We start from the raw sequence: 13409 nt of genomic DNA, 5'->3' as shown, positions 1-13409 counted from the left end.
GGAAAAGCAAATAATGGTTGCTGGATATTTCAGTTACTCCCCAGTGTTCTCATAAGATGTATCAGCTATATGTTATTAAGATTCACAAATAAGACCTCGCGCAGCAGGATTTCAAAACATTTTTTACTGTCATACTTTTTACAAGTCAGTTAAGGAAGTCCTCTGCACTTATCTAGTCAGCAACACATACAAAATTTGAAATAAGTCTAAGTTACCTTGAGTTTCAATGATAATTTCGGTATTCATGGTCACAACACTAGGAAATGACTCCTGGTGGTGCATGCCTTTAATCCCAGCACTTGGGAGGCAGAGGCAGGTGGATCGCTGTGAGTTTGAGGACAGGCTGGCCTACAAAGGGAGTCCAGGATAGCCAACGTAACACAGAGAAACCCTGTCTCAAATGGCCCCCAAAAAGGTTTTAAAAATTAAGGAAAATATCATATTGCTTTTGCTGAAGACCTATCAATGTTAATAATGCTTTTAAAATTAACGTAATAACTTGTTGAAGTGGGGGGAGAGAGAGAGAGAGACAGAAACAGAGAGACAGAGACAGAGACAGACAGAGACAGACAGAGAGACAGGGACAGAGACAGACAGAGAGACAGAGACTGACTGAGACTTTGCCTGACTATCTAAAGCAGTGGCTCTCAACCTTCCTAGTGCTGTGCCCCTTTAATACTGTTCCTCATGTTGTGGTTCCCTCCTCTCTGATTGCTTTAGCTTGTGTCAAGTTGACATAAAACTAGCCAGCACAGGACATAATATGTATGACCCATTTAGAGCTGAGCAGTTCCCAGTTTATTATTTTCTATACATTGGCCAGTTGAGAGTCTTTGTGTTAATTGCCTCTTACTGAAAGAAGGAGACTCTTTGAGGAAGGTTAGGACATACACTGTTCCACAAGGCAGGTTCTAACCTATCTTATTCCCAAGTATAATTGGGTGAGAGTTTTAGACAAATATATGAAGACAGATCTAGAGCTTCTGTTTTCCTGAATAAAAATGAGTCAATGTGGCTGTTATTCACCCTTTTTCCAACTTTCATCCTTCTTTTGGGATAAAAAGAGTGGCTTCACAACTGAAGAAAATGCTAATCCGCCCTTCTGTAACTGTTAGCTGCCAATAGTCTATTAGGGAGAGGTGGGGGCCTGTGGACCCCTTCCCCATCCATGATGACATGTCAACTGGACCAGTCCTGTGCAGATCCCCACAACTGCACTGATTTCATGAGTGCAACTGTCATATCTGAAAGGCATCCTTGTCCTGCCCATCTTCCAGGACTCCGGCTCTCCCTCTGCAACATTTCCTGAGCCTTGGAAGGGGGCATATAGCTGTCTCAGTAGGAGTCCACCTTTCCAGCATCACTCTTTTACAGTACTTTGGCTAGTTATGGGCTTCTGCACTGACCATCACCCACGTATTAAGAGGCATCACTCATGGAGGCTGTGTGCATCACTAATGTATGGCTATACATATGAGAAAGTGAAAGCATGGCCTAGAATAATCATGTTACAAACTATCCAATTTGGTAATTTGGGATAGATGGCAATTTTTCCTTTGTCTTCCCCCCCCATTCTTGTACATGTATATGGCAAAATGGGATAACATATACCCTCATTCCATCTCCAATTTTCATATCTCTCCCAATATGTCCCACTTCTAACTTCATGCCTTTCTTCTCTATAATGCACTATTTAGTTAGTACTATCTATATGTGCATGGGTGTGGGGCCATTCACTGGAACATGTATATCTTATCAGGAGATTTTAAATTTCCTTTTCATTCAAAAACAGAAAAGCATCGACGAGCTGGATGGTGTTCTTGCATCTATATTCAAGCATGAGATACCGTATTATGAATTCAAACCTCTCCAAACTGAAACTTCCTCTCGAACAGAATGTGAGTATTTTTCAATGGCATCATGTGTTTTATTGTATTCTAATCTCCGTGACTCTTTAAGAAATGCTATAAGCAGGAAACACCTTACTGTTTTATGTAACTCCTAACTCTTGAAACCATGCTAAAATAGAACAAACTTTTAAATAGTGCATGTGTGTGTGTGTGTGTGCGCACTCATGGACACGCATGCATGCGTGACACATATATGTGAGAATAAGCATGAGTACACATGCAGAAGACAGAAGACAGCTTTCAGCAGTCAGTTTTCCCCATCCACCTTTATAGAGGTCATGGGGATTGAACTCAAGTCAAGAGGCAATCACTTTATCAGCTGATCTGTTGTGTCAAACTCAATAGCATAAACATTTATGGTCCATGTACTTATCACAGGCTGTTAAACTGTGTGGATTCTAAAATTAGTGCTCTTACCTTCTCATTCTTTATTCTATGGATATGTTTGAATAAGGACATTTGTGATAAATATTATTTATTACATCATTGTGTCTAATCGCCAAAAATTGAAATAACAATATTCAACACATCAATGGTTATGTAAATTTTGACACAGATATTAATGTAATTAATTTCTTTCTGGCTTGATATTTTGATATTCAATAGTAAGCATAACATACTAGTGTGTAAATTGATGTTCTTACCTGACATTTGTAGCAGTTACCTATGGATTGTATAATTTAAGTAAGTGTGGGTTTCTTTTTCTTTTCTTTTTTTTTCTTTTTTTTTTTTTTCATTTTACTAAATGGGTGTTTCCTTGTTTAAAAAAATTTGCTAAGTTTACTTATTTGTGTAAGTGTGTGGGCACACACTCATGTGTAAAGATGAGAAGACAACTTGTCGCTTCAGTTTTCCTCTCCCTTTTTGGATCTCAGGAAGGGCACTGAGGTCATGAGGCTTGGCTCCATGTGCAAGTGACACTCAGTTTCTGAGCCATCACACTAGCCTCTGAATGGATCTTTTCTTTAATTACTAGTTATTATCTGTATGTTAGAAAAAATAAAACACCAAGAAAAAAAACATAAGAGTTACTGATTAAAGTTATATACCCAAATGTTACTGTGAGTTCATGAACTATTTTAGAAATATTTTTGTTCCTACATAGTTTACTGAAAGACTGAGTATAATTCACTTGCTACCCAGCATCTGTAGACACTGAGATGCAATGGTGAATGAGTCAGGCACAGGGCTGAGAGAGATGAGAAGCCTAGTATTTGCTTATTAACAGTTAAAGGTTAAGGCATTATCCAACTGCTGTCTATGCTAGTTAAGCAGATTTATTATGAACTATTCAGGCTTCAAGGCTGCAGGAAAAAGAATCCCAAAGCCCAGCTGGTTGTGAGGCAGCTAACTGTGTGAACAGCTGACTAATCATGGGGTCTATTGCAGAAAAGCTCCAGAGACATGCCTTCTTTTGAAAAGGAAGATAGAGTAGAGAAAATTGTTTTAATTATGTAATTCACTTACAAAATAAGGTACCAAATTAGGAACAGAAAAGAAATATAAGATGACTTTTTTTTATTCAAGACACTTGTAATTTCATTGAGGAAACAAGATAATATGTGGATAATAATTTAAACAGCATGACACACTCTTTGGCCTATATAGTTATCAGAAGAATGTACATTAATTTTCATTGTCTGCTTCAGAGGTAGGACTTTAGGTAACAAATGATGAGTCCCGATGAGGAGAGAGAAAAGAGAGAATAATTGTAGATGAGTGAAAGTATATGCAAAAGTATGAAGATGAAATTGGGATACAATCTTTATAAGTTTCTTCAGTATTATATTTGTTTATGTTTATGAAATTAGAGCTGTAGAAATATAGAAGATGGAATGACTTAGGTCTTTCATTTCATAGAAATTCTATATAACTTTAAAAGGATGAGAATTTTGGAGTTCATGCTCAGCACAAATTAACGAGGACACAGGGCATCGTTAGAGGTTTCATTTCCAGGTGATCCTAATGGACAGACACATTTACCAGTCTCTAATTTAAAAACAGACCAGCAAAACAACGTATCTTCATACTAGATCTTGACAAGGAGAAAGTTTTAGGCTGTCTTTGCAAAAGTTAGAAAGACAGTGGCTAATGCAAGTTGTGAACCATTGCTAGAATCTGGTGAAAATTGTTTAACAGGTTTTTTTTTTTTTTTTTTTTTACAAAGTAACTTTTTTCAAAAAGCCAAAAACAGAAGACAATTGATTCCATAGTTCATCCATGTTTATTGCTGAGTAATTGTCTTAGAAAATCTATAGCAGCTCCAGGTCTTCACCTTCTTCCCAAAGTCCCTCCCAGCTCCCAGAAAGCCCTTTGAGGGGAAAACCACAAACCACTTGTCAGCACAGAAGCCCCTTCTGCGTGTGCCAAGCTACATGATGCAGTCAGAGGGGAACCCTGCTGGCAAGGTACCGACCAGAGAAGCTCTGCCAGGTCAAACAGAACTTGAATGCCACTCAGGAGTTAATTGTCTCCCTTTTGGAAGGTGAAATCAAAGAGAAAGACCCCATGGGCAGTCAGAACTGTTGGCTCATCGACAATGAAGCCACCAAAGGTGTTGGTAGAGCTCCTTCCTGAAACCTTACAATCCTAGGTGCAGCCATTCGAATGCCTCTGTGGGCAGCTGCTCTTCCATAGAGTCCTAGCACAGTGGCTCCTCCCCCAGGATCCATGACAGAACAGCAACAATGCCTTGACCTTCAACTCCAACAGCATGATTGTGTCCAGCACCTCAAGACTTTCTCCGAAGCTGCGTTCGGATGCACCCTCAACTGAAGGAATGTGACCAAAGAACTCTCGGTGTGTCTTTGAACGCGGGGAGTCCAGAAACTGGATTATTTCAGAGGCTTGTCAGTTTAGACTCTTCCTGCCAGTGCAGGCCAGGGGACTCTGCTGATGGCGCCACAGAAATCTGCCAACCTGCTTCAACCTTGAGTGGCTGCCAGCGAAGCTCCAGGCATCCAAAAGTGATCCGGTACTCTGCACTGAGGCAAAATGAACAAGGCTCCATAAAAGGAAGTGCAAGAGTCTATCAGACTGCAGGAGACAGAACCAGAGGGTTTGGAAGCAGTCAGACAGAAGGCAATCAGAACTTCTTTGCCAGCTATCCATTTCAAGGACCGAAACTCAAATGCACTGAGTATGTCAGCCAATCAGAGACTCGGGATCCTTGAGTGTAAAGATGTCGCAGAGTGGTTGTTGGCTGAAGTTAATGATAAGAAGGGTTATGTCCCATCCAATTATATCTGAAGAACTGAGTCCACCTGAGCCCAAGCTGCCTCCCCACTCTCCCTTTCTGCAGCCTTCAGTCAGTTCGAAAATTCTGATGGGCTCTAGGGGCCTGGTCCTAAGCAGGGCCCCACCACACTGCTTATCCATAAGCTCAAGATAAGTCTTGCTCTACTTGGGTTGTATGCTTTGGTGCTCATTAGAATTTAAAGTGGGTGGACCCCAAGGCTTAACAATGATTCAGCAACCACAAGAAGCAGACCAGGTGCTGGTGTCAAGCTTTGGGGAATAAGAAGTTCTCAATCAGAAAAGCAGAATTTTTTGTGGGAAACTGTGCCAGTTTCAGAAGAGGCTGGCACTGGTTATCCCGTACTCCATGGTCAACCGAGCAGCCATAGGATGAAGAAGGGCAGGCTCTGAAAGTTCCTCCACTGTGCCTCCATCCATGGTAACGGTTTTGATATGATCACATTAAGCCTGGTGCATTGAAGCATCTGCAACCCCTCTGGTGCCCGGCAACCTTTTCTTTCTGACACATGCTCCTGATTCCTAGGTCTTAAAACTCTATCCTTATTTAGTTCGCTGCTTTTCTGTTAAGTGTTTTCTGGCTTCCATTTCTTTTGGCCTTGCATCTGGAAGGAAGTTTCACTTACCTTGTCAGACACGGTCATCTGCCTCTTCTCCAATACTTATTTCAACTTTATAAGGTCTCTAGGTGGTATCTGCTAACCTTTCTCCCTATACACAACAACTGACAGATTTTCCTAGACTAGCAATGTCTGTACTCTGGCCAGCCACTGAAACTATTAATTCTTCCAGGTGGAGGCCTAGCTGCCTTTCTTTCCATCCACCCAGACACTCAGCTGCCATCTAGTTGTGTCTGCTTATGCTCAATACAATCCACACAGCTTATTTGAAGTAGGTAGACAGATCAGTACCCCGGAAGAAGCTTGTCTTAGAGTTGGAAATAAGAATTTTCCTTTTTGCCACTGACTGCCATATTTCAGAGACAATATTAAAAGACAAACAGATGCTAAAGTGCCTAGTGAGACCCCACACCCAAGTCTGGAAGATGTTTCCTAAACTCTCATGTGAAGAAATGGCCTCTGAGGCTTGTCTCAGCATGATTCTTACATACCAGAGCGGGGCCTGTCTTGGGCCAATCCTCTAGCCATTGCTCCTCCAGCTGCAGGTTTGGCCTTAAAATCCTGGTGAATCGGGACACGCCTGTGGATGCTCCATCCATGGCTTCCACACCACTGGTCGGAGCATCTTATGAAGTTTTTATATAGAAAGAATGGCAGAAAGAAAGAAAGAAAGACAGACAGACAAGGCAGGAACCTAAATTTGAAACCAAATGTGAACTGTGGTTCTCAGTGACAATGAGGAACTTCCAAGAAAAGGATTGAGGAGGGTTGGGTGGTCAGAGATTGTTTCTCTTGTAGGCGTTTAAGATGTTTCTGATTGACACTAACAGTTTAAGATACTGATTTCATTTGCAGGTACCTCTTCCAGAAGGGAAATGTTATCCAAAAGATTGACACTAAACGTGTTGTAGTGTTAGCTTGCTTCTCTTCTGCTCTTGGTTTCAGTGTGTGAAAATGTGAACTTTCTATATAGTTCTTTTTTCTTGAAGCAGGATCTGTCAATGTTGGGTCTATTTCCTGGCAGATGTAGAAACAGCAATGGGAAAGCTAAACTTTGATGGAAGAGTGACATTTTCCAAAATGTAGTGAATTGGCTAAAAGCTCAGAAATAACTCTTTTGGTATACCTCAGAAATCTTCCATCTCACAGGCCACAACCCCAGCTCCATGAGCCCATGAACACTGAGAAGGCATCCACTGAAGAAGTGCTGCAAGTACACATGCACCTTAAAAAAAAAAACTTTACTTCAATTAGCCACATAGGACCAAATACAGACATGCAATGGAAACACACATCTTGCATAAGCTAATGACTAAGGAGCCTCCTCATTAGTAGTTGTAAGGCAATATTGCTTAGACTTAAATTTCCTTTATTTTAAAAATCTTGGCATGCCTAGACACTTGTATTTACTATCCTGTTAACAATTCACCCCCTGAATAACTTCCTTCACTTCTTGAAACCATTCATTTATTCTGAATTGCTGAATTCTGAGTGCTGTCTTTAATAAATTGCTTTAAACGACCCAAAACTGTAAACATTCAAACTGATTTATTATAATAAGAAAGAGACAAAAAGTCATAGGTAAATTCATCCTTTGTCTCATTACCAAATGTTATGGTTTGCAAACATGGTTACCTTCCTTTCTATAGTACACCTTACTTACTTAGATTGATTGATGATAGGTAGGTAGATAGATAGATAGATAGATAGATAGATAGATAGATAGATAGATAGGTAGATAATAGTAGAAAGATATGTAAAAGTAACTTTCATTCACCAGATATAATTGTTCAGAGATACTGCTGAATAAACTCACCCTTTCTAGTTTTTATGAACTCTGGCTGGCTGGCTCAACTGAGCTGTTCTGGCTCAAACCTCTCTCCAGGCTAACTGATTCAAACAGGCTTTTCTTAGTTTCTCACTGAATTGTTCTGCTTGGCCTCAAACTAACTCAATTTGTTCAAATCTTCTGGTTCCTTCTTATTCTTTATTCAACTGCCTCTGATGAGGTGCACTGCACAACTGCACAAACTGAACTCAACTGAACTGCACTCACTGAACTTCCCTCCATACTTGACTCACTGCTGTCTGATCTTATGAGAGTTGGGCATATCCTATCTCTGACTCATCTTGAGAAATATTTCTCTGATTCATCACTTTGTCCACTCCTGATTAGATGTCACTTTCAAACATGGCTGCTTCCTTCTATAGACTAATTTTGCCTTCATTGTTTGAGATTAAGACTAAGGTCTTGTCTGTATTCCAGCCAGATCACACAGATCTAGAAGGTCTTTGGATGTGATCCCTTGCTAGAGCATCCATGTTGTCGGATTAAAATCTCTATATATAGACATACTAGATCTATAATACAAATATGTAATATATATACATATATATATATGAACTCTGTATATATAATGTGCATAAATACATGGAAATATACTTTCAAAAATCTTTTGGAGTGTATGATGTGTGCATGGGTATGTGTGCATGTGTGCTTGCGTGTGTGTGGGCATGAGCAAGTGTGTGTGTGCGTGCATGTCTGCACATGTGAGTTCATACCTTCTATAATATGTATGTGTGCCTCAAAATATTCTTGGGTATCACATTTATCTTCCACTTTGTTGGAAATAGGTCTCTTTTTTGTTCATCACCACATACACTGGCTTAGCTGCCCTTCAACATTCCCAGGTTTTCTTTTCCTTGTTGCCCATCTCACTGTAGGAGCACTAGGACTTCAGACATGCAATTAATTCTACAGGCCAGCCCAATCTTAGATGTTTCCCGATCAATTCTCCTATTACATTTTCATTTAATCTTAGTATTATATATGCTTCATCTTCTGAAAGCCATGTTAAATTCCTCCCAGCATCTTTAGTAAGCCATGAACTGAAGATTTCTTCATGGCCTTGTTTATTTTTATTATATTTTATTATATAAATAATTTAATATTTTAAAGTATATCTCAGACTTTAGTCAACAGAAGACTTGAAATAAATACTAAACACTCCTTCCTAATGAACTTGGGTGGCCCAGCCTTGCACTTCCATTCACTCCTTCATGCCACGCAGCACTTGGGCTTCCATGTGCGGGGAAATAAGCATAGCAATCCTCAGTGACCATCGTGATCTCAACCAGCATGTTTGCTTTCACAGTTCTATTGTTTGTAGTTATTCAGTTTATTTGTTTTCTATAGATACAAAGCTAGAATTTCATAAAGTTTTTATTGCTTAGCTTTCATTTTATTAGCATTTATTTTATAGACTAACAGATTTTACTGTATTTCAAACATTGCTCATTCTCGATCCCTTATTATCATGTCCTATTTTCCCTTTCCAGTATTTCCATTCCTCTACCTCCAGACCCGCCTCCTACTTTCATGTATTATTTATGTTCCTTTTGATTATTATTGTTACTTATTGACATATTAAACTTATATGTTGCTTATAAGTATATTACTATAACATGATTATTCCATTTAGCATTAGTCATATGTATATTTTAAGGTAGATTCTTTGGCATTTTATAACCAATTATGGGGCAATCTCTCTCAGCAGTCATTAATTTTCTACAGTTTTTAATCCATGCCTGTAATCTTGTGAGATTTCCAGTCCGCTTTGTAATGATAGCCAGTCTCATTTTTCATGTCTTGTTTGTGCTAGATTATTGGATACTATTTCCCTGTACTATATAGAGGAGAAAAATCTGTCAGTAGACATCCTGTTCCTCTGCCTCTTGTCATCTCCTTCATAAAGTTTCTTGAGCCTTCAGTGTGAGAAATATGTTGTACATTTTACCAGTTAGGGCTGGACACGCCATGGTCAGAAGGTCTTTGGATTTTGACCAGTTGTAGTTGCTGCAAAGAAAAACTTCTTTGATGGCAGTTGAGCACTACACTTATCTGTAGGTGTAATGACAAGTATTCAGAATACAGTGATACTTGAGTGCTTAGCCCTCAACAAGCCATTCCACCAGCATATACGAGGGAGAAGCAATATGAACACTTTTAACGTTTCCCCTTAAATATAGACAGAACATTGCAATAATGATAACTCAACTGCAACAAACAGTACACAGAGGGGGGACTGGAAGACAGACAGACAGACAGACAGACAGACAGACAGACAGACAGACGAGAACAAACACATCCAATGGTTAATGGAGCTTACCCATTGGCTGGACTAGCTGGCTAGCAACTTCCTGTGGTTCTCCTATCCTGTAGCTTCTGGCCAGGGATTGTATTGAAGACACAAGGAGCAACACACCTGACTTTGTTTTGTGTGTTTGTTTACTGTTTGTTTGGTGGTGGGTTTGTCTGTGTGCGTGTGCCCATGTGCATCCATGTGCTCATGCTTGGGGGGAGGCTTGTTGAGAGGTGTGGGTGTCATTGTGTGTGTGGTGTTACTGGTGGTTTTTTTGTTTAGTTTTGTTTTGTTGTGTGTCTTGTTTGTTTGGTTTTGCTTTTTAATGTGCTAGGGATGCTAGAGATCCAAACTCAGGTCCTCCTCCCTGTGTGACAAATACTTTACCAACTAAGCCACATCCCCAGCCCCTTCCCCCTGCTTCTTTGTATTTAACACCCAGAGAAAACTTCTTCCCAGAGAGTCTGTGGCATACATCAGAAGAATATTAGAATTATTGCTACCGTCACTCCCAACCCTCTGCTTTTAGAAATAGGCTGAGGTATAGGAAAGTGAAGAAACATTTTTCACGAGCCAAATATTTACTGGCTGTTCTGGGATTAAAATATGTATCACCTGCCTTTTAATCTCTTGCTCATGTGACTCATGGTTTTGTCCCAAAGTGGCCACCTGGCCTCTCCCTCCGGGTGAATGAATGCTTAATATCCAAGAGAGTAATTTGTGAGAACAAATGGATTATGTGTCTTGCACTGTCTGTTCTCATACTCTTCTTACTGTCAAATTTTAAATTAATTCTTGTATTTTATACCTGGACATGTTCTGTTCATTTTGTCATTCTGTTTAGCTAGTTAAGCTCTTAAAAGCTCTGTTTGATTATGCCAATCCAAGCCTTAGCTATTTATTTTAGGGGATTACCTTAGACAGCTTAAGCACCTTGCACAAAAAGTACATGACTCAATTTCCTCATCTGTTTAACTTATAAAAGATGTATCTGATTAGATGGTCTTTGAAAAGATTCCCTCAGACGTTTTAGTCTCTTATTCTTAAATTTCCATTTGGCAAATAGTGTTGATAGAACTAAAAACTGATCATTTCTCTAGTTGGAAAGAGAGGGACCCAGTGATTTTGCCATATCTTACTGTAAATTGTAGCTTTTTACATTTATTTCTAGACAATAACACACACACAAGAAATCTTAATTAATTAAAGTTTTCTGGACATGGTAGTACATGCAAGTAATTCCAGCCCTACATGAGACCTTGTTTTAAAAAACAGAACTAACCACAAATTTAATGAAAACTACTATGAATGCCAACAGTTATTTACTGAAAACTAACCACACTTTAGTAAATTCTTGTGTTTTTTGAGAAAATCTATTGTTTTTATCTAAGAATATTATAAATTGTCCATTGACTAAATGGTGTTAGTTTAAGAAAATAGCTAAATAAGGACAAAGACTAGTAGAACCCCTTTCCCAATTAGGACTGTCTTTGTTAGGGTTTTATTGCTGCGAAGAGGCACCATGACCAAGGCAACTCTTAGAAAAGAAAACATTTAAAGGGACTGGCTTAGAGTTTTAGAGGTTTGCTCTGTTATCATCATGGCACAAAGCATAGAAGACATGGTGCTGGAGAAGGAGCTGAGAGTTCTGTATCTTGATCTTAAGGCACCCAGAAGGAGACTGTCTTCCACAGGCAGCCAGAGGGAGGCTCTGATTCCACAATGGGAGGAACTTGATGGTATGAAACCTCAAAACCCACCCAGAGGTGACATACTTCCTTCAACAAGGCCATACCTACTCCAACAAGGACACACCTCTATAGGCTCAATTTTCTTAACAACTATATTTTATTATGAACTTATTAAACGAGCCTACCTCCCTTACTACCCAACCAACACAAACAACAGGAAAAGGAGATTAAAGAACACAGTAATGAAATCTTAAGGATATTGTTCCAAGGAACGACTTGCCTGCGTAGTCAGCAGGACCTGAGCAAACCAGCAATCCCCCCAAAGTAGCCGCTGGAACCTGGAGCAATTGGAACCTAAAGCCTCAGCTGGAGTCCAAAGCCTTGAAGCTTTCCCTGGAGCAGTTCTCTCTAGGAGCGTCTCCTTTGGTTTTATATATATATATATATATATATATATATATATATATATATATATATATATATATATATATATATCCCCTCAGAGTCTTTGCTAGGATGTTTTCAGCTGGCCACATCCAAGCTCCCCCATGAAGTGGTTCGACTTCAAAGGGGATAAACATCTGGCTCTCTCACTAGTCTGTTCCCAATCCCACACTTGGAATCAACAGGAAAACATGTTTATCTCTCCTACATACCTCCAAATAATACCATTCCCTATGGTCAAGCATTCAAACACATGAATCTATGGAGACCGAGACCACAACTCACACTTATTCACACCACTACAAGAATATACAACTTATAGCTTAATACTCCCCATACCAAAATAAGAATTGGCAATTCAAAATGCACAGTTTATTTATGGTTATTGCCATTAGTATTGTGTTTTGAGACAGGATCTCATGTAGAGAAGACTACTCTCCAATTCCATATGTGGTCAAGGATGAAGGTGAATGCCTTTTCCTCCTACATTCACCTCCCATGTGCTGAGAGTATAGGTGTATACCTCCCTAATATCAGGATTTTAAAATGAAAATGTAGCAATAACATCATTTCCTCTCTTCCCTTTCCTTTTTCTACTTCTCCCATATCCACTTCTTCCTTGTTCCCTCTCAAGTTCATGCCCCTTTTCCCTTTAACTATTGTTGTTACATACATACCTACAAAAATATGTGAATACAAGTTACTGTGTCATTTTAGTGTTGCTTGCCTGCATATGACTTCAAGGCTGGGCACCTGGTCCTGGATAACCAATTAGGGGACTGATCCCTAAAGACTAATTTCTCCCTGGCTCAGCATTTCTTGGTTCTTTGTCAAAGGGTGGGGCCCTGTGTAATTTCTTCCATCTGTGTTAGCATATCTATTGATAGTGTACTTATTTAGGTCTTGTTTAGGTAGCCATGTTGTTGAGGCATCATGAGTGAAGCTTTCCTGTCATTTCTAGGAGACACATTCTTAGAGCAGATGTCCTGGTCCTCTGGCTCATATGATCATTCAACCTCTTTTCTGTGATATTTTCTGAGCCTTGGGTGCAGTAGTTTTGCTGGAGGTGTACCCACTTGGGCTGGACACCCCATAAACATTTTGACCCCTTCTGGTTCTCATAGTTGTTTTGTCACTTCCAGAAAGAGACAACTCTGAGGAGGTACATAAAAGTCAGTATTTAGAATGCATTTAGGAAATATGCTGCTTTAGTAAAGTGGTCATAGTGGGTTCCCCTGAGATCCATGATGTCACTACCCCTGCTAGTATAAACCAAGCCAGATTTTTTTTGTAACCAAGTAGAAAAGTAATCACAGAAGAAATATATGTAAACTTAATTCCAGAATG

General features: G+C 39.5%; 1 protein-coding gene across 3 annotated transcripts in view; it reads left to right on the top strand.

The window, feature by feature from the left end:
* Nucleotides 1-13409, top strand: part of BANK1 (B cell scaffold protein with ankyrin repeats 1) — a 248800-nt gene that overhangs the window by 83619 nt on the left and 151772 nt on the right. For all 3 annotated transcript variants that reach the window (XM_084756051.1, XM_084756050.1, XM_084756052.1), the window contains exon 6: nucleotides 1793-1898. In XM_084756051.1, coding sequence (XP_084612177.1) covers nucleotides 1793-1898 — 106 coding nt within the window. The remainder of the gene's footprint in view (nucleotides 1-1792; nucleotides 1899-13409) is intronic.

This window comes from Acomys minous (genome assembly GCF_964271855.1).
Source record: "Acomys minous genome assembly, chromosome: 14".
Classification (NCBI taxonomy): domain Eukaryota; kingdom Metazoa; phylum Chordata; class Mammalia; order Rodentia; family Muridae; genus Acomys; species Acomys minous.
The sequence above is the reverse complement of the archived record's forward strand: the minus strand, read 5'-3'. Positions and strand labels throughout refer to the sequence as shown.